This window comes from Anas platyrhynchos, chromosome 2 (genome assembly GCF_047663525.1).
Source record: "Anas platyrhynchos isolate ZD024472 breed Pekin duck chromosome 2, IASCAAS_PekinDuck_T2T, whole genome shotgun sequence".
NCBI lineage: Eukaryota > Metazoa > Chordata > Aves > Anseriformes > Anatidae > Anas > Anas platyrhynchos.
In genome coordinates, this window is record NC_092588.1 from 74,968,301 (window position 1) to 74,995,671 (window position 27,371).

At 35.3% G+C, this 27,371-nt stretch overlaps 1 protein-coding gene across 6 annotated transcripts in view; it reads right to left on the reverse strand.

Annotated features, from left to right (window-relative positions):
* Window positions 1-27,371, reverse strand: part of SEMA5A (semaphorin 5A) — a 329,372-nt gene that overhangs the window by 186,505 nt on the left and 115,496 nt on the right. For all 6 annotated transcript variants that reach the window (XM_072034957.1, XM_027451744.3, XM_072034958.1 and 3 more), the window contains 2 exons: window positions 21,753-21,852; window positions 6,335-6,380 (listed from right to left, as the gene is read on the reverse strand). In XM_072034957.1, coding sequence (XP_071891058.1) covers window positions 6,335-6,380; window positions 21,753-21,852 — 146 coding nt within the window. The remainder of the gene's footprint in view (window positions 1-6,334; window positions 6,381-21,752; window positions 21,853-27,371) is intronic.

The following is a 27,371-nucleotide window of genomic DNA, read 5'->3' on the forward strand; positions in this document are numbered from 1 at the left end:
AGTTTTGCTCATCCATAGCACCTAAGCAGATGTTTGCGCTTGCTCTTCCATCTTCTGGTCACTCTGCAATTTGCTCATCTCAGTCTTCTTTGAAAAAGTTTTGAGCACTAGTTGCTCCTTTTGCTTCCAAAGTTCTCCAGGAAGAATTTGTGGAAATCTTAATGACAAATTAATGCTAACTTATCTGGTCTGGTTGTCCATTTTTCATTCACATACCCCAAATGCATACATGAAGGGACAAAGAATAAATAATATTTTAGTGGCTGATGGTGCCTTATGAGAAAGGAGGAAAGAAACCCATAATAGGGAGGAATGCTTTCTACTCACCTCACCCTTAAGCAGTTATCAGGCACAGAAGGACCCAGTCTAAGTGTTTGTTTGATTGGTTTGTTCTTGTTGTTGTTTTTTTTCCCCTTAGGGATCCAAATTAAATGTTTTACCAATTCCAACCTAAGCCTATAACAAGTTAAGGATATCCTCAGGTTAGTTTAGTTCCCATATGGTTTATGGTTTATGGTTTAGTTCAGTTTAGTTCCCATATGGTTTTGAGTGTGGAAACAGAGAAAGTTTTTCTTGCATCTTGTTTTCCACACAGGTAGCTTCAGCCCTAAATAAAATGATGATTCATTAGGCTTTTTCATGTATTTCCCCAATCAGACATCCATTTCCACTAATAACTAAGAATATGCAACACAGAAATAAATGAAGACTGAAGTACAGTCTAAGAAAGCTCTATAGAAAAACCATCAAGCTGCCTTTAAGAGGTTCTACTTATTTTGCAAATAAACAAAATAAGGAAATTGAAGATTAAAGCTCAGGTTCCTTAACTTTATCTCTGAAGGTGATGTTCATTATAATGAAGTTTTTAATATCAGCATAAATTAAAGATTTGATTCTATGTGATGAATTCTCACAAGCTTAGGGCACTGTCCCAGAAATGAACTGTAAGGAGAGCCTTAGTGTTTTATGCCTCTATTGGAATGCCATTTTCTCTAGATTGGGCCAAATCACCACATAGTCAAAAACATGGTTATAAAAGCCTTTCACAAAAGACTTTATAAGATCCCACTTTGTAATAGCAAGCAATTGTAAAAAAAAAAAAAATAATAAAAAATAAAATAAAATAAGGTATTAGGTAGCAAATATTTTTGCTACCTAAAAGTATCAAGTATTGTTAAAAATATTCTGCATTTCAATTTCTAAAGTGTCTCAGGTTCTAATTATGTATTTACCTGTAAAAAAAATAATAATAAAAAAACAACACTAATTCTCAAAATCAGCTTCTCTCTTTGCTTAACATAAGAAAACATAAAGTATGTATTCAAAATATATAACAAATTAACTCATTATGTAGCCTACCATCTAGGCACTGATGACTTATAAAAGTGAACAATCTTGTGTAGGAAGTACTTCAGACACTCTAGAAACATGCAAACAAAAGCAAGAATTCCCTTTAGTCTTTCTCCAAAGCAACTCTTTTTCCTGACAATTCATAAATCCCATCTTGCCTTTACTTCCCTGAATACCTCATTAACCATTACATCATAAATAAATAAATAAAATCAGCTTAATACTCCACTATTTAAACTTAAATAACAATAATAATTTAAAAAAAAAATCTCCAACCTTTTTGGCTTATGTGAAAATTTTGACTCTTTAGCAGTAAACTGAGGCTAAAATTGCCTTTAAAAATTGACTTTGAGGTATATGCATTTTTAAACAAAAAAAAAGTGTTGCTTCAGTATGAGCATAAAACCTCAGGAGAGTTCTATAACTACAGGAGCAAGTGGAATAGGCTGATTTTAAACCCTCCGGGCATTTCAAACTGAGAAGAGGCTTCACAGCCAAAAGATTCAGATGAGAAAGGTGAACCCAAACAGTAAAAGCATTTTTAGGACACATGCTTACAAAGATGTCACAATTGTCCTAAAAAAATGTTACAAGACAGCATGTATCAGCTTTTCACAACCCTGATGGAATGTACAAATCTTCATCCATGTGATGAACTTTACAGATGTACCAGCAAACTACTCAGGGTTCAGGGAGGCAGACACTAACAAATCTTTGAATTTAGAAACATTATTTTCATTTTTTATTTTTTTTAAGTTGAAAAATAAAGACATTTGTTGCAGCCATCCTCTACATAAGGTCAAAGTCCCTCTATTAATCTTCATACTGCCTAGATACCATAATTATTCAAACTTTTTTTTTTTTTGACCACTATTTAGATTTCTGATTTTGCATTTTAAGAAATATAAAAGAGTTCTCAGAAAATTCAGGTTTCATCTTGGCCAATGTTTTTAGGCAATATTCTTCTATTACTTGAGGTGAGAAATAGCAAAACAAAATTCACAAATGAAAAACAAACAAGCCTTCAATGATAAAAAGAAATATATGAGGCTACACTGTAATAAGTATAAAATATTTGGCATTCTACAACCACAACCCAATCAGGGCTTCTTTCCTAATCCATAATCACCATACACACATTGTTCAGACAGCCAGCTTTGAACAATTTGACTCTCAGGCTTCTCCAGCGAGAGCTTTAAAGGGCTTTCACTCTTTTTATTCTTCTTTATTCTCCCACACACAGAAAATTGCTGAGACACATCAAATACCAGTTTGCTATAGACACCATCGTATTGAACTTGCTCATTCAGACAATAGGCTTTTCCTATAAAGTACAGAGCACAGAACCATGACATGTCAGATGACATCTTTGATATATCTACAATGGGCAATGACAGCTCACTAAACAGTCCTACCTCATGTTAGATACACATCCTGTCTGAGGCAATCTATTAACACTAACTCTCACTTTTACAGGGGATTAACTTTCACTAAAGTAATAGAAACCTTTTCATAAATGAATTTCTGTTCTGCATTTCTTTTGTGAGAACTTAAATTTTAAATGTCTTTTTTTTTTTTTTAAAGGAAGGTTATCTTACATTTCAAACTATTTTCCAGTTACATACTTAAAAACAAAGCACATATATATAAGCTTTTTTTTTTTTTTTTTGCAAAAAGTGTTTAAACAAGGAGTCATTATTGTACTCTGTTCCTTTGTAGAGAATTTTCCCATTACAAAGTTGTACTTGATAATACTGTAATGTTTGATAATATTACAATGTCTTTCTTTTTAAAAATGTAATGAAGATCGTAAACAAGATATACAAGGATATATTTTTTATAACTCATTCTTACTATTCCAGTTTGTTACATATAACATGAAACATTCACATCTTCCCAAGAGCAGCATGTGGACAAATCAAATAACCTATTCCAATAGCTACTTAAACATGGCAGATGGGGAAAACTTATTTATTACAGAAATAACTGAGGTGTACTACTGGGTGATTTAATGTTAGGTATTCCCTTTCTTTTCTGATAGAAACATACTATAAGAAAAATTAAACTGATGAATCAAGGCTAAAAAAAAAAAAAAAAAAAAAAAAAAAGCAAAACAGCAATGTAAACAAAATAAACAGTTATAAAAATCCAATTGAAAACTGTAGAAAAGGAAGATGCAAATTCTAACAAACATCCTTGCTTCCACACTGGAAGCATCTGCTTTGGATGAGAAGAGTCAGCAATTTTCCTCCCTCTTCACACACATGATAACAACAATAGAGCTTGAGTAATTTTCTAAAATAATTAAACAACAGGTGTATATGTTTTATTGTTTCCAGCCCTCTCATATTGTTATTTTTCCACACTGAAAACATCTTACAGCTAGCACTTCACCATGTACCTTTCTTTCCAGATGTGAAAATTAACTTGTGAAACATCTACATGTTTTACAAGAGTTGGTTCATGCAAAGTAATCAAAGCAACATAAATGGAAAAATTAAGCTTAGTTTTTATATATTATAACAACTGTATGAAGAAAAATGCTAAAAGAATAATTCTGCCAGTACAATAAATATAGTACAGTAAATACAATCTTGTCTTTAGGTGGGTTTCAGGTTCAAAGCTGCCAAGTTTGAATTCAAAGCTTCCTTGAGAATTGTTATGGTTGCTTAATAAAGCTTTAATTAATTTATTAAATTAATAAAGCTTTCACACTTTCTAGTGTAAGACTTTGAGAGATTCCCTCTGCGTCTTAACATTTCCCAACAAATGCTGAAAAAAGTTACGGAATCTACTGAAATTGTAAGAAGAGTTCAGACAAGTAACCCCCAATGATGACAGAAGTGGTGATCATGATCCTGGTCTGGGGGTACCAGTAGAGACTAGATGACCTCTCAAAAACACTCCTAAACCTACTTTTATGAGTATATCAGTGACTGCAATCATACTTTCCACACAGGACTACAAAATTACCTGAATTTGTTGCACAATGACTTTGGGAGTCATAAAGAATATACCTTACATTACTTGCATCAAAACAAAGGCTTCAAATATCTCACAGCTGACTTAGAGCTGCCATAACAGGCACATTCACCAGCCTGGAAGACTCCAAGCAAGTATGTTGGAGAAGGGCAGCCCTGGAGCCCTCTAACAGGACCAAAAGGGTAGCACAGGGGAAGAAAAGGATAAAAAGATCTGTGAAGGACAAATATGGAGAATTCATAATGGTAGAGAACAAAACAGGGAAGAAAACTTTGAAACTCGGAGTAGCAGCAGTAAAGATATGCTTGTAAGAGAAAATAATGACATACTTTGTTTTTTGGAAATACAATCTCATCAAAGGGAGAGGTTTAAAGATACAGAGGTAAAACAGTGGTGTTACATCATTGAAAACTGAATAAGAAATTCTACCAAAAGTTAACTTGAGAGGACTGTTTGTTTAAAGGCTTCTGCATATTCGTAAAACCAAAATCCAGTAACCTCATATAAAATCAACATTGGGATTTCTCTCCTAATTTTATATTTTTTTTGCTGACCCACGTGGGTGTTGGTTAGTTTAGCACAGTTATAAAATTCCGAAATCTATGGATTTCTCCTGCTTTAGTGACCTCAGCCAACTGATACTTTTTCTAACAGAGTAAAGCTGAGAACTTCATTTTGCTAATTCATAGGTATAAGTTCTCAGCTTTCCTCTGTTAGAAAAAGTACAACAGCACCACCAGAGATGTTTCAGTGCATCCTATTAATAATCTTCATGGCTTAACACAAATTATTAGCCAAGTTGTCTAGTATGTCACACGAGGTGAAAGTAAACAATCTGAATTCTGGGTATTAAAAGTGCACATTGCATTGCAGCCTTAAGCACTAGCAACAAACAGACTATTTATAAATACTGCAATTTTGGTTAATTATAAGCCAACTTCAGATCATTTTCTAGTAAAGGAAGGTAAAGGAAGACTTCAAACCTAATTAAGGCATACACACAGTGTTCTACAAATCACAAAGATAGTTTTACCTCGATGCATTTTACTTTTCATTGCTTAACTATTTAGTATTACTTTGTGAAGTAATAGCTACAGTACTGAATATAAAGCTAGTTTTAAATTACGTAAATGAAAAGATTATGAAAAAACAAATTTCAATTTCATTGTGATTTTCCTATTACCTTACCTCAGTAAATTAGACAACTTAATTAAACTTACTAAAATAACTCTTACAGCCAAGCATACAGGCATGATGAAGGTTAGAGATGATGCCAAGGTTAAAAATAATGAAAGAAAACCAACATAACCTAACCAAGGAACACCACTGAGGTGTTCAGGAGACTGAGGAAAGATCTGACTGCTTGTATATGATAAATTCAGTGTGGAAGTCATATGAAGTTCAGGGTACAATAAACTGATCAGGGATTCACACTTACCTATGACACCTAACCACTTCTAAAAACCTTTAATTTTCAAATTCCAAGCTCTAACAAGTTTTAAACAACAGATAGCTGCCTTTTACACAATACTTCAATTCTGACACTTATGTTCACACCAGATTTATTCATTGAAAGTTTGCTGCTTGATTAGTCTAATTTTTCTTTAGCAAGTATGAATTCACTTTTTAATTTATCATTCTTTTAAAAAAATCGTTATCTTCTCCATAATAATAATATAGTCTGAAGACAGAAGCTTTAACAAAACTCACAATAAGTTAAAACATTTTTCTGTTAGAACATAATCCTACCAGCCTCCATTTTGTACAGATCTTCTCTAATAAAAATCACAGCAGAGAGTAAAATAACATCAGGTCTGTATGGCCTCAGACAAACACTAATCTGGAGTTAAAATGGATAATACGATTTATATAATACAGCAAAGAGGACAAAAACAGATGCATACTTATCTGTGGTTATAAAGCTTATGAATGTATCTTGATTATCTGCTTTAAAACATCTGCCTAACCTATATCATTCAAAGAAAACAAATGTTAAACATACCTGAATTAGAGAGAGATCCTCAAGCCGCAACCTGAAGAGGTAGTTTCTGGGGAAAAAAAAAATAAAAATAAAGTTAATTGTTACTAGTATTTAAATAAAGGTATAATTAATGAATATTAAAGAGAAAGAAAAAAAAGAGAGTCCTGACTCCCAGTCACACTAACTTCTTTCATGGACTGTCTTCAAAACATTTCCCTTGGCCTAAAGGCTAAGGCAATTTCCAAAACAGAGTTTCAGTTTGAAGGCTGTCTATGAAATAAAGTATCTACACTGCATATCTATACATCCGAAACATATGCTCCAGTCTCCCCTTATAATCAAGAAATACTGTTTCAGCAGATTCACATGATCAGTGTTAGAGGTCTAAATAAGAATAAGACGACACATAGCTTAAAGCTGTCTATCTCTCTCCACAATGATGGCAAGCTTGCACAACAAACTCAGCCACAGATTTGTTTGAATTTAAGGATCCCATTACAAAGAAGCATTTGTAGAAGCCACAGAGTTTTCACAATTGACTGAAGTCTTGTCATTACCTGTTTTAACTTCTTTGAAATCTGAATAAGTTGTTTTTGTTTTGTTTTGTTTTCCTTTTATATCAGAGCTACAAATGTACAAAACCTATTTAACAAAAATCCATCTTTTTACTAGAAAAATATTTCTCACTCCACTTTTGCATTACTACAGTATTGCTATACCTACACAAGAGGATTTCAGGTGAATCATGAAGAAGATGCAGCACAAAGGCACTGCTTGAAATCTGTGGAAATGATGGGTTAGGTTACTCAGAAAGGTATCTGTGTCCCTCTGACCAAATACTTTCTTCAGCGTGTACTGTTACACCTCTTCTGATAAACCAGTTCTAGTGATAGCACCCATATTTTCAGTTCACAGAACTCATACAAATGTATGAATAGCACACCACCTTTGAACTGATTTCAGCAGGTCCATATCTCTAGCAAATATTCTTTTTTTGTGGTAGGTCTAAAGTTTCTTACTTCCTCCATTTCCATATTCCTCCTGCCCACCTTTCCCTCTTCACTTTCTTTCTTATTCTCTTCTCATATCCATTTTTCTTCTTTTCATTATGCCTTTTAAAAAAATGCATAATCTCCTTCAGTTCCCTTTTCCTTATTGTTGATCTTATTTAAAGCCATTCCACCTTACCTAAGGTCACTACAGAGTGATTGTTTTATAAAGAAAGATAAAAAGGAAGGAATTTTGAAATATGAAAATAAAACCACAAGTAATTTAAATCTATTCATAAAAAACATGTAAGATTAATTTTTCACAGCTTCCAACAAATTCTTTTGAACAAAGTAACTGAAAATAGGCAATAAAGAGATTACTAAATTTAAATTTTAAACTTGAATATTTTGCAATATTTGCAAACTATCTGCAATACTACACCCATGCAATTGGTAGACGTATAATAGAAACTACAATGTGGATACATTTTTTATCATAATAATTTAAACTCTTTCCAAACAGGCGTGAGATATTTCTAATGGGTACAGATGGTTAGGACCTGTTTTTTATGTCTCTAATAAACATTTTAAATGAGCCTTAGAAAAATCATCTTGTGTCTAAACAATGAAAAACATTATTTGAAAAATCATGCATCTCAGAAACACAACCTCTATCATAGTTTTATTTATGGACTCTGGTGTGCATGTATGTGCATTTATTTGTTGGCTCTAGTACATATATGGCCATCGTAAATTGTGTATGTGTAGGAATTAAATCAGTCTATCCAAGGGATATTGCTATAGGGATAAAAATAAAAAAATAAAAAAAAATAAAAGAGGCAGACTAGCAAGGGCAAAAAAATGTGAGAAAGCAGAACATTTGTTATTAGAACAAGAAAATCACCACCACCCCCAACAAGCAAACAAAATAATTGAAGCACTTGTGTTTGAGTCATGAAGAGAACTGAAACAGGCAAACAGTGAAAATGGTACGATGTTTACACAAAGCTTCATCCACAAACTAAATGCAAATTAACTTGAAAGATTCATTGGAAGTCAGGCGATGATGCATGCTGTCTTTCTACCCTATCTATACTACCTCTGTAAGGACAAAAAATACCTTAATGGTTTTAGTTTTCTTCAGAAATTTTCAACAGGGAATATAAATGTACACATACTAAAACAGTTCCTTATCTCACTGCATATATGGAACAACTTCCATCAACCATCACTGACTGTGCTTCTTTCTCTCCAGATATCAAAGTTAAAGAGAACTGCATCTTCACTGCCATTGCAAATCTTTCTTTCATTTACAGAAACAGAATAACTTCTTTTCTTCCAGAGAACTTGAACTGCATCCCCAGCAGGTATAAACTGTTTTCTTAACTTGGTAGTATCAGAGTCACATCTCACTCTACAAATAAATGCAGTCTTTGTTCCAATATACATGAGCACAGTCTCATCTCATACTCTTGGTTTTCACGTCAGTACTTCACATAGTGTCGTGTATGTACATTTTGGTACTTCATCTTGACATATCTACTGAATATTTATTACTGATGTATCATCTGAAGATTGTGATTAAGAAATAGCATATTATTAATGATGTCTTGCTATGGTATTTCATTATTATATCATTTCAACCTATTTAAAAGTTATTGTCCCAAATTGTAAATAAGTAAAAAAATGTTATCCTGTAGAAAAAGAAAAGCAATTTTTTTATTATATTTTTCCCTAGAAAATTAAATTAATCCTATGCAGTAGAGCACAGCATTATTATATTTCCACATTAAAATATCCAGTCAAATTAGAAATATTGACCCCATAAGTATTAGGAAGACTAAAATGTCTACGTTCACGTGAACAAGCCAAGAGCCAAAACTAACTACTGGACATCTTTTAACTTCCTGTTGTTGCCAACAAATAATTACTTTTTTTTTTTTTTTTTCCAGTTTCATAAAGCCAGCAGAAAGAAATGTAAGAAGAAAAAATCAAAGTGCAAGACATTTTAAAAGCATTAAACCATTTCAACAAAAAGGTAAATTGGGTAAATAAAGAGCATAGAGTGACTGTTACTACAAGAATAAAGCTAGGACTACCAGCAAATTAGCTACCTAGATAGCAATCAGAATTGTTCCTATAAGAACATCTCCACTTAAGTAAAACTAGCAAGACTGCATTAAGCTTAATAAATCCAATAGTTTAACATACAGAACACATTAAAAAAAAAAGAGATATTTGGAAAAAAAAATATAAAAACTAAAAATAATGTAACTGATAGTAAAACACATATTGGAAATTTATTATGATAGCAATAAATTTGTCAGCCCAAAGGAAAAGTTAATGCCAAAATTCATGATATATACAGAGTCATTATACCCCTCATGAGAGAGGTCACAATGCTTATTCAGTTATGTTGTTGAGATCATGGTGTGGATTGCTATTTTTCAACTTCCATTTAGATATATTCTACTGCATGAATGCTTCAAAGGCAACAAAGGATGTGAAATAAAAAGCGACCAAGTAATTTCGGAAGCATAGCTTTAGACCTTTTAGCATGTAGGTCTGCCTCTTCTGCAAATATGGTGGTAATAAAAGCAAGACAAATACAACATTACATGCTAGAATTAAACTGATTTGACACTGGCTGTAACTGGTAAATGTGTTTCGATTTTGTGCTTAATGAATGAGGAGAGCAAATCCAAGCAGAAAGACACTGTAATGAGAAGAAAACACAAGTGCAAGACAAAACAGAATTTTGAGTTCCTTCAGCAGTTAATAAGTATTTTGTTTTGTATTACGGTACTGAACAACTTTCCTAGCTGAACTGTGGTAAGTAAAATGTAGCCTGCTTCTACTCAATAGCAAAGAATTCCCCTTGTATCAGTGGAAATTGAATGAAGCACCACAAAAAGCATTCTTTAGTGCCCTCCTTTAAAGTAGTGTATTCCAGTCTACTGCAGTGAATACATTTAGCATGACTACAGATAAAAGCATAGAAACATACAGCAGATCAATTCATTTTGACATGGACTTCTTAAAATTAAAAATCCATAAAGAACTGAAAGCGCATAGTGTTCATAATGGGTGTTAAGTCTAGCACTTTAGTCTTTTCTTAATGAAACAGAAGGGCATAAAATTCAAACACAACAACAGTAAATACTGTTGATAAATACTGTCGCAATGAACACAGACATGAATTAAAGGCACATTAAGGTGGCATACACCACTTCAGAGAATCCACTATAAGCTCAGGTTTTGGAAAAAAATAATAATAATAAAAAAAAATGTAAGATAGCAAACAAACAAAAAAGCACGCTCCCATTTCCTCTACAATTGATAGCCTAAATCAAAAACTCAAGGCATAACCATACAGATATTGACAAATCTCCTGGAAATAAAACAGTAGAAGATTCCTTCCTGTGAACATCTTTGAATAAATTAATTCACATGAAGGAATAAAATTTAGCATAATTTACTGGAAGGAAAAAAATATTAAGAACAACAACAAAAGTATAAGCTCTTAAGAAATCAGTTAGTAACAAAAAGTCACAATTCCATGATCAAGAAAGGAAAGATTTTGGTAAAAGGCAATTCTAGTTTTGCAATGTAATAAAAGCAGCAATTGGAAATAAACAACAGGTGGAAAGTAGATAAATTTAAATTTATGATGTAGAAAATTGATTTAGTTTATTAAGATATTATAGAAAAAATATGAGAGAGAGCTAAGGATAATATGTCAGAAATAAAAGAAACCTAATCCAGGTGGATTAGTTGAACTGTTACATGAAAAAGGTCAAGTTACCATAACAAAAAGCAAAATGGTGAGTAAGTAATTCTTGTCTGGATTTTGCAGGAAATAGAAGTCTTATATCACATGAGAATAATAAAGTAACAAGCTTGATAAATGACAAAGATGTGAAAATTGCATATACACAGATAAATAATTTCAGGCTAGCAGGTAATGTTTGTTTGACTTAAAAATTATGGTGATCTTTGGTCTTTTTGTCCTGCTTTAATAATTTCTAAAATTACAGGAGATCATGAACGAAAGGTGATAGGAATGAAAGAAACAGGCTACAGGAATGAAAGACTACTCAAGTTTTATCAATGTTCATAAGGACAAAGAGGAAGACTCAGGTTATCACAGGCTGATCAGTGGGCACCGAGCTTTGCAAACAGAAAACTGATAGTTCTCTAACAGTTACTTGTCAGGATGAACAATTTTTACAGTATGTGGCTCCACATGCAGCCTTAGCAGTGACTCAAGATCCTAAGTCATAAAAGTCCTGTACAGAGGACCAATAGTAAGGCATTGCTTCTACATACTTCTTGCCAAGTACTTCTCCAGAAAAAGCAGAGGGGTACCAGTGGCCTGCCTCTGCAGCCCTCACTCTTCTGAAATCCCCTCATGCCATCTCAAACACAGATTACTGTCTTCTCCTGTCAGCCCATGCATCTTTCAGACAGCACTTGGGTTCCCCAATGGATCACTGACTATTTGTCACCTCTGGTCCTCTGATGCCTTCAGATCAAAGTTTTCCTGATTATTATGTTTTAAATACACATGCGTTTGTGAGCTTACTCAGCTATTCATTCTAACTGTTGTCAGGTTCAGTTTTATTCTTAAATATTACCTCAGACAAAACATTAACCCTGTATTACATAACTGTGGCTGACAAAAATTTTTAGTACTCTTTTATGTTGCAACACGTCTCAAAGTATATGCCCCCAGATTTTATGTTTTGGCAGATATGGCATATATTATGGAGTACCTTCCCATATAAGTAGCCAGGTAAGTTCTCTGTGGTCTTGTTACTATTTCACTGTTTAAGAAATTAATTAATTTAAAGTTAAATTTAATTTTGCTGTTATATGTTTTCCAAAAAAAACAGTAACGGGAATGGGCTTAGATAAACACAGACATTTTAGACAGTTCACACCTTTTGCAGCCTCCTTTCCCATAGTAATCAACTTTGGCAAGTGTAATTTTTTTAAGCTGGTTTTGTAGGGGAGAAGGTGAAAAGACTAAGAAAGTAAAGACTGGTCTTTTTTATTATTATTTATTTATTTTGTTAAGATACTGCAACAGCAACATGAAAAAAAAATAATTAGTCATGTTAATACTAAAGTGTTTAAGGAGGGAGATACTAAACTTCATGGTCCACATTTTCAAATCTTCAGTTTCCCTTCATGTGGTCATGCTGCAGTCCTTCAGCAGAGCAGTTTGTTTCCAACACAACCCTCCTTTCAATGGAAATTTGCTGTACATGGGAAACTCAGAAGGAGGATGCATACTAAGGTAAGCACATGATGCCAACACTTCTCTATATGAAATGCAATCTCGCTCCCATCAAATCTACTGTGGTGAAGGTCTCATACACAGTATGCAAGGTTGCACTGTTACATTTTCTGGCTGAAGTCATGGTGTGAGTACTGTGGCCTACATGCACACCTAGCATCTGAGCGGCCCTGTCACAAGATGAGTGCAGCCACTCCACAGGGGTCTGCATTGACTCATGCAAGGCACCAGTTTTTCAGAGGTGGGAGAGAGTCCTTCGTAGACCCCACTGCTGCTCTCTAGGATTTCTATATCATGTTATCAGACTTTAAGGCAGCAGCACCCTGCCCTACATTCCAGTGCTGTTAAGGAACACAGAAGTAGACAAGTTCAGCAGACACAATCTATCTGTTGGTAATGTAGAACTGAAACATTATGTTAGGACTGACATCCATTGCAGAAGAAAGAAGGTAAACGGCATGAGAACACTGTCTAACAGGGAAGAAAAGGAAGGCAGAAGTTGACATATTCTGCAGCAGAACATACAACTAGCATAGATCAAGTGTATTAATTAAAACACATTATTAATTAATTAAAAACACATTAATGAATTTGGTTAAAGACAGGTAAATTCAGAACACCTCTCCTTTGATACCATTTCTAAAGATGGTTTACAGTGAAATAACAGCATTCTCTGCTATAAAAGCTTCATTTACCCTCACCTCATCTCTTTTCATCTTACCCTGGGCCAACTCCAGAGCTCATCTGATGATACATCATTTTAGTTTCGCTAAAGAATAACAAGACATTAAGCCAGCACAAGAAAAGTAATAATTTTTGTGGGATTAGAGAATTGACTAGTCTTACTTAGCAATCAGATTATTGCCAGAGCTGTTGCACAGGAGGGGAAAACTGCATAGTGGAGGAAGACATGGACAGGAGGACAAGCTTTTAAAAATATTTTGGAACCCAGTAGCAAAGTAGGAAAGGAAGACAAGCAGAGGGAGAAAGACTTTTTTTTTTTTTTTTTTTTTTTTTTTTTTTCCCAGCAGCAGTAGGATGATACTTTTTCTTAGGTTTGACATTAAACCATACCTGAGATGACATCAAATCAATCAGTGAAAGGACAGACATTGATTACTCCCAACAATGTCTTAAATGAGCAATAAAACCCAGACTGATGTTACTGGTGTTCAGAGAATACAGCAGCTAATTCCTGGTGCCTGTGTATTCTCCCAATACGCTCAGAACATCTCATTAACAAGAAGCTCTCAGATTCTCCTGCTGGGAGCAGACAACAGCGAGAAGCAAACCTGTACAGTTATTTATTCCTTTATTAGTGATCCTTAAACCACTAGTTAATGAATCCTTTAATTTGCCTTTCTGTTATTGTGGGAAGTAGTAGTAATGGTTCAAATTAACGTTCCCAAACACACATCTAATTAAGTGAAAAGGCATACTGTTACAGTCCTTCATCAACAAGATAAGGAGTGACTGAGGCAATAAGCCACCTCCAAGCAAATTTTAAACCTCAAAGCAAATTTAATTAACTTGCAGAAGAATATACAGGAGAAAGCCACTGTTTAAGATGTTCTGTGTTCTTGTTTAAGGTGTTCTGTGTTAGAAACAGAACAAACAGACAAAAAAAATCCACAAACAATATGTCTAAAGATATATTATCTAATTTTTAAAAAAAAAAAAGTTGAATAGCTTTGAAATCAATTTCTGATAAGCAACTATCAAATTTTAGAGCACAATTGAACTAGCCAAACTTGAATCGTAAAAACTAAATTGCCACATCTCGAGAATGACCTCCAGTAAGGCTCCTGCCAGTTCACAATTTCAATCAGAAGAAGCTTGGAGAGAAGAAGATTATTTTACTTTTCATTTAAACAATCTTATTCTACTATATTCTGGTATGGCCTGATTAAAAGCATTAAGGAAAAAGAAATAATGAAAAAGTCACAAAAAATACAAATAAAAAAAAATAAAAGAATAAGAATGTATTAAAAGGAAAATGTAACCCATTATTTCAAACCTCAGGATTTCTGCCCTGATCTACTAGGTTTGAGACAGGATTCTAAGTTGGCTCTTGGTTTACCAAAATGTCTCGTACACTTTTAACACTTTTTGATTTGTAATAGCTAGAGTCAATAAGTGTTTACTGTCTTGTCTGGGAATGAGGAGAAAGAAGGCAATGAACAATTTGCCAGGGCAATTCAGACACTGCTGTATCCTGCCCCTGGGCAGGTCTTTTCCCTACTCAATTGACCTTTTCAGGAGCCAAATAAAATAAAATAAAATAAAATAAAATAAAATAAAATAAAATAAAATAAATAAAATCACCACAGGAGACATGACAAAGCACTTTCACAAAGGTGCACTTTTCACTGGGAAAAGAAGGCTAAGTAGTTCTTGGGGAAATCCATGAATCTCCATGCTTACTGGCATTTCAAAACATAGTATTCATTATCATATTTGATTAGGTGCTAAGTCAGTCCACTAAATAGCACACACAGAAATGTTCAACTGAATATTTTATCAGGATTTATCAGAATGAGATAAACAAAGAAACAGCCTCTCATTTCCCTGAGCTCAGTGAGTAGCTAATGCCCTAAGAGTAATCCTTTGCTGACGCCACTTAATTATAAAAGTAAATTGTCTTGCTATATGGTGCTTTTTTTTTTTTTTTTTTTTTTTTTAAGAAAATAAATGAGATCCCTTGAAGGTTTCAGTTTGCAAAAGAGCTCATTTATTTTGTCTGCCAGGTCATACATGATGCTAAGAAAAATATCTGGCAAGCTGTAAAGATAGGGCAATGTAGCTATATTCCCATGAAACTATGTCAAAAGCCAATAGTATTCCTGTAATATACTGACAGCTGTTCTACATCCATGCTGAATTCTTTCTGTATAGAGTCCCTCATGAAATTATTTTCTTTTCTTTCATTTCATTTTACTTACATGTATAATCTCATCCAATTTAACATAAACCTATTACTAGAAACAGTTCCTCTTACATTAAATCTAAACCCGACATATTGAAAAATCTGTCATGTTCTTGCTAATTTTAACATGCTAATTTTAAAACATAATACATAATTACAATACAAGTAATTCTTCTTCCCCTAATTTAACTTGAGAAATTGAACTTTAATCTTTGCTTGTCTTTACTATGCACTTTGGGTGGTTACATCAATGTCGGGCAATACAACTTCTCCCTCTACCTTTTTATTTCCCTGTACCCACCTCTTCTACCCTATTCCCCTTATTTCTTGAAGCTAACTACATTAACTTTTCTACTCAAGCAACTTGTGGTAAAGGGTATCAGGAAAGCAAGAAAACTATAAGTTGTTACTGAGATCCAGGCTAACTCATCCATCATTTTAAAAGATATTCCTCTCCCTCTGAAGCGCTCACCAAAAGTACACATATATTTCAATTTGCACAGCAAGTTGACAGAAGACAGAATGATATGGTTTAAAACAAAAGTGTTACAACTCTTATGCTTCAGATTCAAAATATGTTATTAAGCAGACCTCGTACATTGGAAGAGGTTAAAGGTTGACAATGTTACTCGACACAAAACCTGTGTAAACTCAACAGCACTGCTAGCTTTACTTTTAACATTACAATTGAAGGTACAATTGATCCTGTATCGTATAGCAATATGCAGAAAATACAGCAGTCACAAATAAGCATTGCACTTCATGTTAGGAATAAACATATGATTGCGACCTAAGAGAGAAATATCTGCCACAGTGGAGGTGCAAGACCTGTGAGAAATTTGAGATGCAAACAACAAAAACTGACTATAGTTACTTCTTTCAACCGCATTCAGAGAAACTAAGTGTGCACACTCCAAAAATGAACCAGACTGAGCAAAACCCAAGCTTTACTCAGACTGCCAATCTCTCTCCTGGATGGGTGTGGTGAAATGAGGAAATGGAGCAGTTGTTCCAAAACTTAGGCAACTCCTCAGCACAAGGAAAATACTAGTGCCAGGGCAGATGGGATGATTAAACTGAAAGTGTGAAAGTGTGAGCAAGTACTGGACAACTTAAGACAACACTCACAGAATGGTGTGTGAATGGTGTAACAAAACTGAAATAGGACAAGGATACTTCAAATTAATTAACCTAAAACCTGTAAGAGAGCTGGACATTTTGCAAAACAAAATATCAGCTGGAGATTTCTCATGAGGACTGGAGGCTCAGGTGGAAAAAAAAAAAGTGTTTTTGCACAGCAACTACAGAATATCCACAGACATCCAGAGGACCAACTTTATTTCCCAAAATAGGTAAGCAAGATTAATTTTAGCAATACATGACTGGATATGACCTTTCTGGTAATTGCCTGATATGGCAAATGCTATAATGTAGCATTTCCCTTAGCTAATATAGCATGTCCCTTTCATATATTTAGAGTTCTCCATCTCAAAAAAATAGTTGTTTTCTTGTTTTGTTCACACTGATAAAATGTGACAGAACTCATTGTTTCTTGATGAAATTACCCATGTCCAACTTAAAATTATTTGGTTTTCTGCCAATGCTACTGTATAGTTTATGCAGCTATTTCCTTTCCTAGATGTACTCACTGATAGATTCATGGGCAGTTGCTGTGCACAGGCTCAGCCTTTTTTCCCTACACTAACTCCAACCTCCAACCCACTTCTTTTAGCCGGCTTTCTTTACACCTTTTTCCAATTTCAGGATTTTTTTTTTTTTTTTTCCTGCTACAGTTTAGGTCTCCCAGGTATCTTGTGCAATGGTGTCAATTCTTCTATGTCACTGCTGGAGTTAGTTTTCAATGAATTATGAGATCTTATTTGCGTTTTTATATAGCTGCATGACATTGGCAGCCCCCTGTGGGAATCCAGAATGAATCCCAGACGGGATACTCTCCACCTTGCTCATTAAGATAAAAAAGTCATGAACCTCTTCAGAGATTGCAGAATTTTGAAGCTAAAAGAACATCATTCACTGTCAATATCAGTGACAGAAATGGAATTTAGGAATTTCAATAGTATTGAAATTTCACAACACTTTCATTTGGCTTCCGAGATAGAGAAATTTTGGCAAAACTCCAAACTCCGCTATGGCAAGAAAAGGCAATTATAACTTAAGATGAGCCAGAACACAGCTCTGGGCTATGAAAATCAGTTTTGAAGAACACCACCTTAACTAAAGCAGAAGTCTAGAGGTACAGGCATCACCCCCCCGTTTTGTTTGGATGCTTGGGAAGTAAATCATAATGGCTATATTTCTCTTGACAGTGTAAACCAAGTAATACGTTAATACAAGTTTATTTGTAGCTTTGCCATGTGTCACACTGCTACTGAATGACTGACTACACAAGGGAAAAAACATGTTAGAAGACTATGAATTATCAGTTTCACAACTGAAAAAGGAACTTTTAACTGTTCTGATCTTAGTGAAATCACGTGACATAGCTATTGGTTTTTCAGTAATGAAATGTGCTAGTACAAGAACATAAGAAGATTATGTGTGTGTGTGTATATATATATATATATATATATATAATGTATATATATAAACGTATATTTTTTTATCAGCAGTCCTGGCTACCAGGGGAGGTCCCATTGAAATGGAGGCTAACAAAAGTGATGCCTGTCTACAAGAAGGGCCAGAAGGAGGACCCAAGGAATTAAAGGCCTGTCAGTCTGACCTCGGTGTCAGGGAAGCTCATGGAGCAGATTATCTTGAGTATTACCATGCAGTACTTATAGGACAACAAGGTGAGCAGGTCCAGTCAGCAGGGGTTTACCAGGGTCCTGCCTGACGAACATGATCTCCTTCTACAATACAGAGATGCCCTCAATGGATGAGGGAAAGGCTGTGGGTGTGGTCTACCTAGACTTCAGTAAGGCTTTTGACACCATTTCCCACAGAATTCTCCAGAAGAAGCTGGCTACTCAAGGCCTGGATGGGTGGCCAGGCACAAAGAGCCATGGTGAACAGTTATATACATCTGGAGGCCCATCACAAGTGGTGTCCCCCAGGGCTCAGTACTGGGGCCAGTTCTCTTCAATATCTTTGTCAATGATCTGGACAAGGGCATTGAGTTCACCCTCAGTAAGTTTGCAGATGACACCAAGTTGCGCACAAGTGTTGATCTGACCAAGCACAGGAGGTCTCTGCAGAGGGATCTGGAGAGGCTAGGTTGATGGGATGAGGCCAGCTTGATGATGTTCAACAAGGCTAAGTGCTGGGTGCAGCTGGGGCACAAAAAAAAATCATGCAATGTTACAGGCTGTGGGAAGAGCAGCTGCAAAGCTGCCTGGTGGAAAGGGACCTGGCAGTATTGGTTGATAGCCATCTGAATGAGCCAGCAGTGTGCTCAGGTGGTGAAGGAGGCCAACAGCATCCTGGCTTGTATCAAAAACAGTGTGGACAACAGGACTAGGGAAGTTATTGTCCCCCTGTACTCTGCTCTGGTGAGGCCAAACCCCTGAATACTGTGTTCAGTTTTGGGCCCCTCACTACAAGAAGGACATTGAGGTGCTGGAGCATCTCCAAAGAAGGGCAATAAAGCTGGTGAAGGGTCTAGAAAACAATACTTACGAATGGCAGCTGAGGGAGCTGGGATTCTATGATTGTTTAGCTTGGAGAAGAGAAAGCTCAGGGAGACTTTACTGTACTTTACAATCACTTTAAATAAGGTTGTAGCAAGTTGGGGATTGGTCTCTTCTTGGCCTCCAAGCTGTACCAGGTATTAGGAGAAAATTCTTTACTGAAAGGGGTGTGTAGCATTGGAATAGACTGCCCAGGGAAATGGTTGAGTCACTGTCCCTGGAGATCTTCAAGAAATGTGTAGATTTAGAACTTAGTAGCATGGTTTAGTGGTTTAGTGCTATTAGTGCCTTGTCAGTACAAGGTTAAAGGTGAAACTAAATGATCTTAGAGGTCTTTTCCAATCTGAATGATTCTATGATTCTCAATCTCTCATTTGTAGGAATAGTTCAAGAGAAGTGATTGCATATCAAAAGATATTTCACAGGGGATAAGGAATTAACAGTGCATTCTCCTCATTATGTTTTATGAGAGCACATTTATGGCTTAGGACAGAAAAGGAATTCCTCTCAACATTCTTAGGAAATATGAAGCCTGTGAAGCAGATGTGCAAGAAACTTTAACTAAAATTTAATCCACAGGCCATAGTCCAAATACAGTAATATTTATGCTCTGTTCAGATAACTTTGTGTGAAGCATATCTGCAAGCAATGTTTTAAAGAAAAACACAAGGAACTGATAACTCAACACACACACAGTCATTCAAAAGTTCAATTTTTCTCTTCTCAAAATTTGCAAAAGTTCACATGTTCCCGACACCCATCAAAAGACTGCAAACATCACTCCTGAAAATGAGCTGAAAAGTCTACATCACATTCCACATGAGTGGATTCATTCTGCATGATCAGGCAGACTCCACGTAAAAGATGCAAGACCAACACTTGCAGTTTTGGGGGACTAGAGCACCACAACAACTGGTTCCCCATCTACTGAATCTATGACCCCATGACACACAAAGCCTTTCACCAAATAGTCTGGCACAATGCGTTAAGGAAAAAAAATATATTGAAATAAAGATACTAATAACAATAATATGAACAGCTTGGGAAACCTGAAGATAAGTGCAGGAAAACAACAAACAAACAAACAAATAAAAAAACAGCAGTGTGGAAAAGCTCAACATTCAGAATAGAAATACACAATATTAAATAAGGAACAGAAAAATCTACCAAATTAATGAACACTTAATAACCATCTACACTGCAGAAAACAAAGATTTCTGTTGTGCTTTTAACAATACTGTTTTTATTTATGCAATTTTAGCCATAGTAAGAGATATGAAGCTGTGAAGTTGCAGTAACTTGCAGAGAAACCAAATTATTCCTATTGCTCCTACTGCATTGAGTCTTTTGCAAAAGGCAGAATTGGCAAGTGGTATTTTTTCATAGTCACTGATTATTCAAGAAAATCATTTGCAGCTTAATAATAATTAATAATGATTGAAAAGACTTCACTGAAAGCACAAATTCTAGAGAACATATTCTTCCCTGAGATTCAGAAGCTACATGAACAGTATGGGCAAAAAAGTCTTTTTTTATTTTTTTTATTTTTTTTCCATAGGTTATTGAGATCCATACAGTGTGCATTGATCCAAGATGCAACTTCATGTGACTGTGGAGAGGCTCAGACAGCTCTGACTTACACTGGCTGTCTTTATACAGCATTATGCCTCATTTCATTTGGCAGCTTACAGAATAGCAAATCAACATGAGCACACAGTAAATCCCATTTCAGGTGTGCCAGACATAAGTATCTACTACATAAACAGAAATGTTTCCCCCTTACAGGGGCAAAAATTTTTTGCAGTGCATTTTACAGTTCCATGCAATCAACCTCAATTTCAACTAAGAAACAAGTTGGGTAACAGAATTATACTCTAATGCTAAATGTATCAGAAATACAAAGTGACTGGAAGTTCATAAATTTTAGACAGTAAAATATATTCAAAGGAAGATTTAAATAATAAATTAGTTGTCTTTGCCAACAAAAACATTTTACTATACTTCATATGCTAAGGGAATAAAAATTGGTGTTTAATGACTGACGCTGCTTCAGTGTTGACACCAAAGACAGGATCACTATTTATCACAGCTTGCAAAGTACTGTCTTACTGTGAGGAAATGATTATCACTGACTTCACCACTAATTCTGCAGACTTTAACAGTTTGTAACTGCAATGAATAATTAATTATTAGAATCACCCAGGCAAGAACAGCAGTATTGTGTAGCCAAAGTTGGGATCATTACAAGTTTTATGCTGTACTAACTTTTGTCACAGTGTCATAAAGCATCTCCCTTGTTCTACTGTATGCATCTAAAGTTTGAGAGTACTCCAGGACATTCCTCTTTAAAATGAGAAAAGTACAAACTACTGTGCATTCCTTGATACCAGGCACTCCATCTTCCAACTCTGGTCGGGAATAAGAGAAATAAACACACACACACACGCTTCAGGTGAGTGGGTGTGGAAAGCAGGGAAGTCATGAGAGCAATCCGATGTTAGAATTTGACTCGATATTACTTTTGAAAGAACAAAATCCAATCTGATGAAACATGGAAAGAAAAGATATTTCTCACCTTGCTCCAGCGATAAGCTCTTTTTGTCCCGGATCAAATGTTAACTGTGAGAAGTCTACAGCATCTTCTGCTCTGAACACATGTAACCAAGGGGCAATTTCTAAAACAATGAAAAAGAAATAAATGTTACTGTAAATGTCTTAGTTGTAATACATCAGGCAGTCAGCATTACATTTGCAGATACTGTGGGGCTGCAGGTTTTCTCAGTATGGTCCTCCAAAGAAAGATAGGCAATACTACTACCACATAATCTTCACTATAGACTTACAAAACAGGTTGGGCAGTCACCCAGTAAGTGTTTGAATGAAACTTTCTAATTGTGTTCTGATTTATAAGCCAGATGTTTTTCCTCCCTAGGTAAAGCAGACAACAACACAGTACAATTACAATAAGCTGGTAGATACACAAATGAAGTCAGATTAATTTTCCATGCATCAGAAGCAGATAAGGACTAGCATTTTTTGTTTTCTTCTTTAATGAAGGTTTGAACAAGTGGAAAGCAATGAGGAAAATGAGCAAATTTGAATTTTCATCATTTTCACAATAAAAAGGTTGAGACATGAGGGAGGTAAGAGGGAACATGCTTGAAATTCAAATGAACATTTTTTTTAACCTATCTTTCTCAGACCAATGTAGTGCTACATAAAGCACAGAGCAGACAAGTGGATAAGCTGCTGAAATTCAGCAACAAGCTTTACTTTTATTCAGAATATGAATCTATTTCTAGTTGCAAAGTTAAGCACTCATAAGTAACTGTATGCCAGCTCCTTATATACTTGTATTACTATTATTTTTACTCCCACAAAAACAGTGTTTTTCAATCACCACAAACATTGTTCTGGGAACAGAGCAAGATTCATTTACTTTTACACAGACACATTGAGCTCCTAAAATTTCAATAATTATATAAGTTCTTCTTTAAAGAAAGTGAAGTTACAAAGAAGCCTTTTCCTCAAAAATCTTTTCCCCAGTTCTCAGGATATCAAAACACTTTTATTTTATTCTAAATGTTTGCTGTAAATCTGTTGTCTGGAACATATGTAAAAGATAAATAGGGCTATGTATGTATAACACAACAGGCTGTGGAACTATCGACTTATGGACTGCATATATGAAAAAGACAATAAAAAAATACCAAAGATGAACACCTGGTCATGCCCATTTGAGACACAGAGTCAATACCAACCACTGAGAATGCCAGGGTAGTGTCATTTTTGGAACTAGTATCCCCAGCTATGGCTTAGGTTGTCAACCCCCATTATAAACTCCCTTCTTTGCTCACATGCATATTTTCACTTTTGAAAATGTTTGGGTTGAAATAATCCATGTCTGGTGCCTGTTTCAGGATGATTTGTTCTTAATTTAAATATTAAAGTTTTTAGCACAAGTAGGTCATCTATTCCTACAGAGAGGGCCCCAGAGAAAAATGTTATTCTGTGTCCAAATGTTTTCTGCCATTGCAGAGAAACATTAAATGTACTGTGCAGAAGCAGTAGCGTCATATATTTGGAAAAAACAGATGGAACCATGCAGTAGAATCACTTGGGTGTCAGAAAACTAACTTCTGTATTTTTAATGACAGCCTGTATGCATCTGGGCAATTACAGGACTGTAATGCCAGTTTGTACACGTTCTGCAGAATTTGTAGCTAAATTCACTGTTGTTTCCATCTGTGCTGGATAGGTTCTCGAAACAGGGCAGGAGAGGGGATGGGGCCACATATTAAATAACTGTGGTTACAGCTGCCACCAGCTACTGCTACACATGCTGTGCATAGAACGTAGCAGGATTCAGTAAGAGAAATATATATATATATATTTACACTTACACACACACACTATATGCCTATTTAGTCTTATATATGTATAAATATAAATAGATAAATATATAAGGCTATACACGAAAGCCTGACATAGACATTTCCTAACATTTGTGTACTTGATTTTACAACTTAACCGTTCAGTAATGCCTTTCATATGAAATAATCAATTGAAAAAAAAAAAAAAAAAAGTTGAGAAATCAGGAAATCAGATAGGACAAGACGATAAGGAAATAGAGATGTAAGTCTTTAAGAATATCACTCTCATTCAGGACTTGAAAGCTGCACAAAAGGCAGAAGCTATTACTCAGGCTTTGAGTCCAACCAAGACAGACAGCAGAGGATGCACCAGGGGCTGGAAGTGACCAGGACATGTGCTCACTCCAGAAGTCTATCGGGGAGACAGATTAAAGGAAGCAATTCTTTTCCACTTGTTCTGCTGTTTTGGCACGGCAAAATAAAGCTTCAGGGTATAGCAAGGAGGTGGTCAAGACCATTTCCAGGTTTGGAGCAAGGGGACAGAGGCCAGGTGGGTCAAGAGAAGCCCAGGAAAAAGTGAGAAGAGAATGAGGACTTGTTAAGAAATCTATCTGAAATCTGATTCCCCTCTGTCACTCCAAACAATAAATTATTTTATCCTTTCTCTGTTGCATTCAACATCATTCTTGCCTGAGTGAATAAGATCAGGAAGAGCAAATGGCAGCAAGAGACATTTTTTGCAGCAAATACTCTGAAACTGTGTCTTGTGTGCCAGAGTGGCATCATGTATCTCACAGGAACAAGCCTTTATGGAATAAAAGTTCAACTTTGTGATATTTCCATGTGGGAAAACAAGCAAACAAAACCAACAGACAATCAAGCAAAACACAAATGTTAAAATAAAAGCTTATTGGTAAAATTCTGCTTTGAGTTAAAGTACAGAAAGTCTATTCTGTTGATTTATTTGCATAATTAGATATAACATCATCTAAACACCAGAATCTAGCTGAAAATATGTAGATGAAACAAGGCCTTTCCATTCTGTTATGAATTATCTCCTTAGAGTCAGAAATGTGTAAGAAGCTACTAAAAGTCTATAAAATATTTTTCTTAGAACTAAAAACTCGTGGTAAAGTAATGATAATAATTTAATTTTATTAATGCTTATCACATAGATGCAACATGACATGCTTGAAAAAATAACACAGCTATATATTTTGTATACTACAACATGATAAATAAAGGCGTAATTTAATTAAGCTGCCTGCTGACATGTAACCTTGCTTTACTGCTTGCTGATACAGGTGACAAGCTGCAGCAGTCCCTCCATTTCACAGTTCTCGCTGACTCCTGGCATTCCCTCCTTTTCCCCTACCTTCACCACAGGTGCAACAGAATAAAACAGTTAGCCCTTCAGTGAAGTCTCTGTTCTCACTCCTGATACTGAAAACATTATTCAGACACACCTTCAACCTGTTTTTTCCTCCTCACCTTTAAAGTCAAGTACATACATTTACATTCCCACCGATACTGTTCTCAGACTTGAAGCTGTGCATGCAAAAGTGTATACGTTGTTTACATACAATCACAACAACAGGTCTCCAACACATGGTGGGCCCTTTCAGTACTACCATAATATGTTTCTATCATTAGCCAATACATCCCACTAATATTGGACTGAAATCTGCAGGCCTTAAATGCATTCCTGAAAGAAAATGGATATTTTCCCATGGAATTAAAAGACTGGTGTCAAAAGAGTCAGAGAGAGCTGCAGTTTTCTCAAGATCTCTTGACATGCTGTGAATCACAATGGGTTTTTCAGGGTTTGGTTCTTATTATAATAGCTTAGGAAGCAAAGTTTGCCATGGCTCATAAACCCATGGCACAGCAAACACACTGAAGTCCCCTCAGCTTGTAGGAAAGGTCAAAGGAGTCTCCTAAAGAACTTTATAGACAAAGCAGGATAACAACCAAGGCAGCACTGGATACTCATACAAATAATGAAAGTCCAGAAATCCATCTTATTTTTGCTTTAAAAATATTGTCTGCCCAACAGGCCCTGGTTTGTCTGGAGTACATTGTTGGGGACTAGCCAAGAGCTGCTGAGCTCTGCAGTTCTCCACAAATCAAGTCCTCTCCAACCTAGGTTTCATTACTCAGCCCTTCAAAGATTTACAGTAAACAGCCCAATAAATTGACAAGGAAAAGAATGGCTTGTTTAGAAATGACTTCAGAAGTGATCTTTAATGGTAAGAAATGAAATCAAGAGATGAGACTAAAAATTTCATTAGCAAATTAAAAGATGTTTAAAAAAATCGGTAGTGTTTGCAGTGTATGTATATGGTACCTCATGCAATGGTGTCTTTTTGTGCAAATAGAGAGCAAAAAGTTAGACATATGAAGAACCACCTTCTCGAAAAAACTTCAAATTAATAATAATACTGTTGAAAACCATCAGATTTGCAATATTAACAGAAATCTCTGGGTGGCATCAGTACAACAAAATCACTAATCTTATCATAAGAAAAATGTAATATACTACTGCATGCTGAAGTTATTCTAATTAAACGTATCTAATCTAAGGATGATAGGATAATCCCTGTCTTCCTGAAGTTGTATAATGATTTTAGCATAGCTCAGATCTTCCCTTCCTGTGATACTCGTGTTATATTACCATCCTCTTGAAAGGGAGTGAGACAAGTCAGAAGCCTCTGCTCTGATGTGCCACGCTGCTTCATTAACCTCAGGAGAATCCATCAAGTGAGCCACTGCAGCTGGCAAGAGGCAATCCACCTGCTTGCTCATCAGCATGCCCTGTTCTGGGATTTATTTGCGGCACTTCACTCTTTAAGGATCAAATTAGGTGCACAGGTGAACTCTTAGCTGTGGCATTTCTGGACTCCATTGTGCCTAGCTATTTCAAAGTGAGGGCTGAGAAAAACGGGATATTCTTAAGTAATTTCTGTGTATCATTGTTGTCAATTTCAGGGTGATTGTTAAGTCCTCCTTTTAAGATTCCCATTATGATCTATTTCCGTGAGTAACAAATTCACTCAAAACAACATCACGAAAACAAGTATTTCTCTGTCTGAAAATAAAATAAAATAAAATAAAATAAAATAAAATAAAATAAAATAAAATAAAATAAAATAAAATAAAAAATAAAATAAAAAGAGAGAGAGAGAAGAAATAATGGCATGCTGGAGCCTGTTGTATCTTTCACAAGTCACTTCTGTTTATACATATTTTCTTACATTTCCAATCAATGCTCCTTTCCACCTCTTTCACTGCATTCTCCCCTCACAAAAGTGAATTAAACAAACCCTTGCCTGTAAGTTATCGACTCACTGCACATGAAAGGAGAAAAAGTGCCACAACTCCAGTGAAGAAAGAAAATACGTGCAAATACTATTCCACAGGTGCCAACAGAACAGAGAACTCCATCAAAACAATTCAGCCAAAGAACAGCTGCACATCATCCAAAACAAATCACAGTTCATCCCTACATATCCAAAAGGGGATAAGGCTTAATGTGTCAACAACATAACTTACTTTTCTAGGATTTACTCAAGGTACATTACTCAGCACTCATGTACAATGACTTGCTGTATTAAGTAATTTTCAGCTCTAAGGTTTTTATTCTTATTTTTATTTTTTTTTTTAAATTAAAATGCTGGAAGAAACTGGCTGTGTACACACAAATATCATATACAGGTGTTTGTTTCTCAGATAAGCTTCTGAAAACAGCTGTGAACAGACTTCTAGATCAGGCATCAAGGCTTGCTTGTGTCACTGTAGTGCTGAGAAACCTATGCTAGACC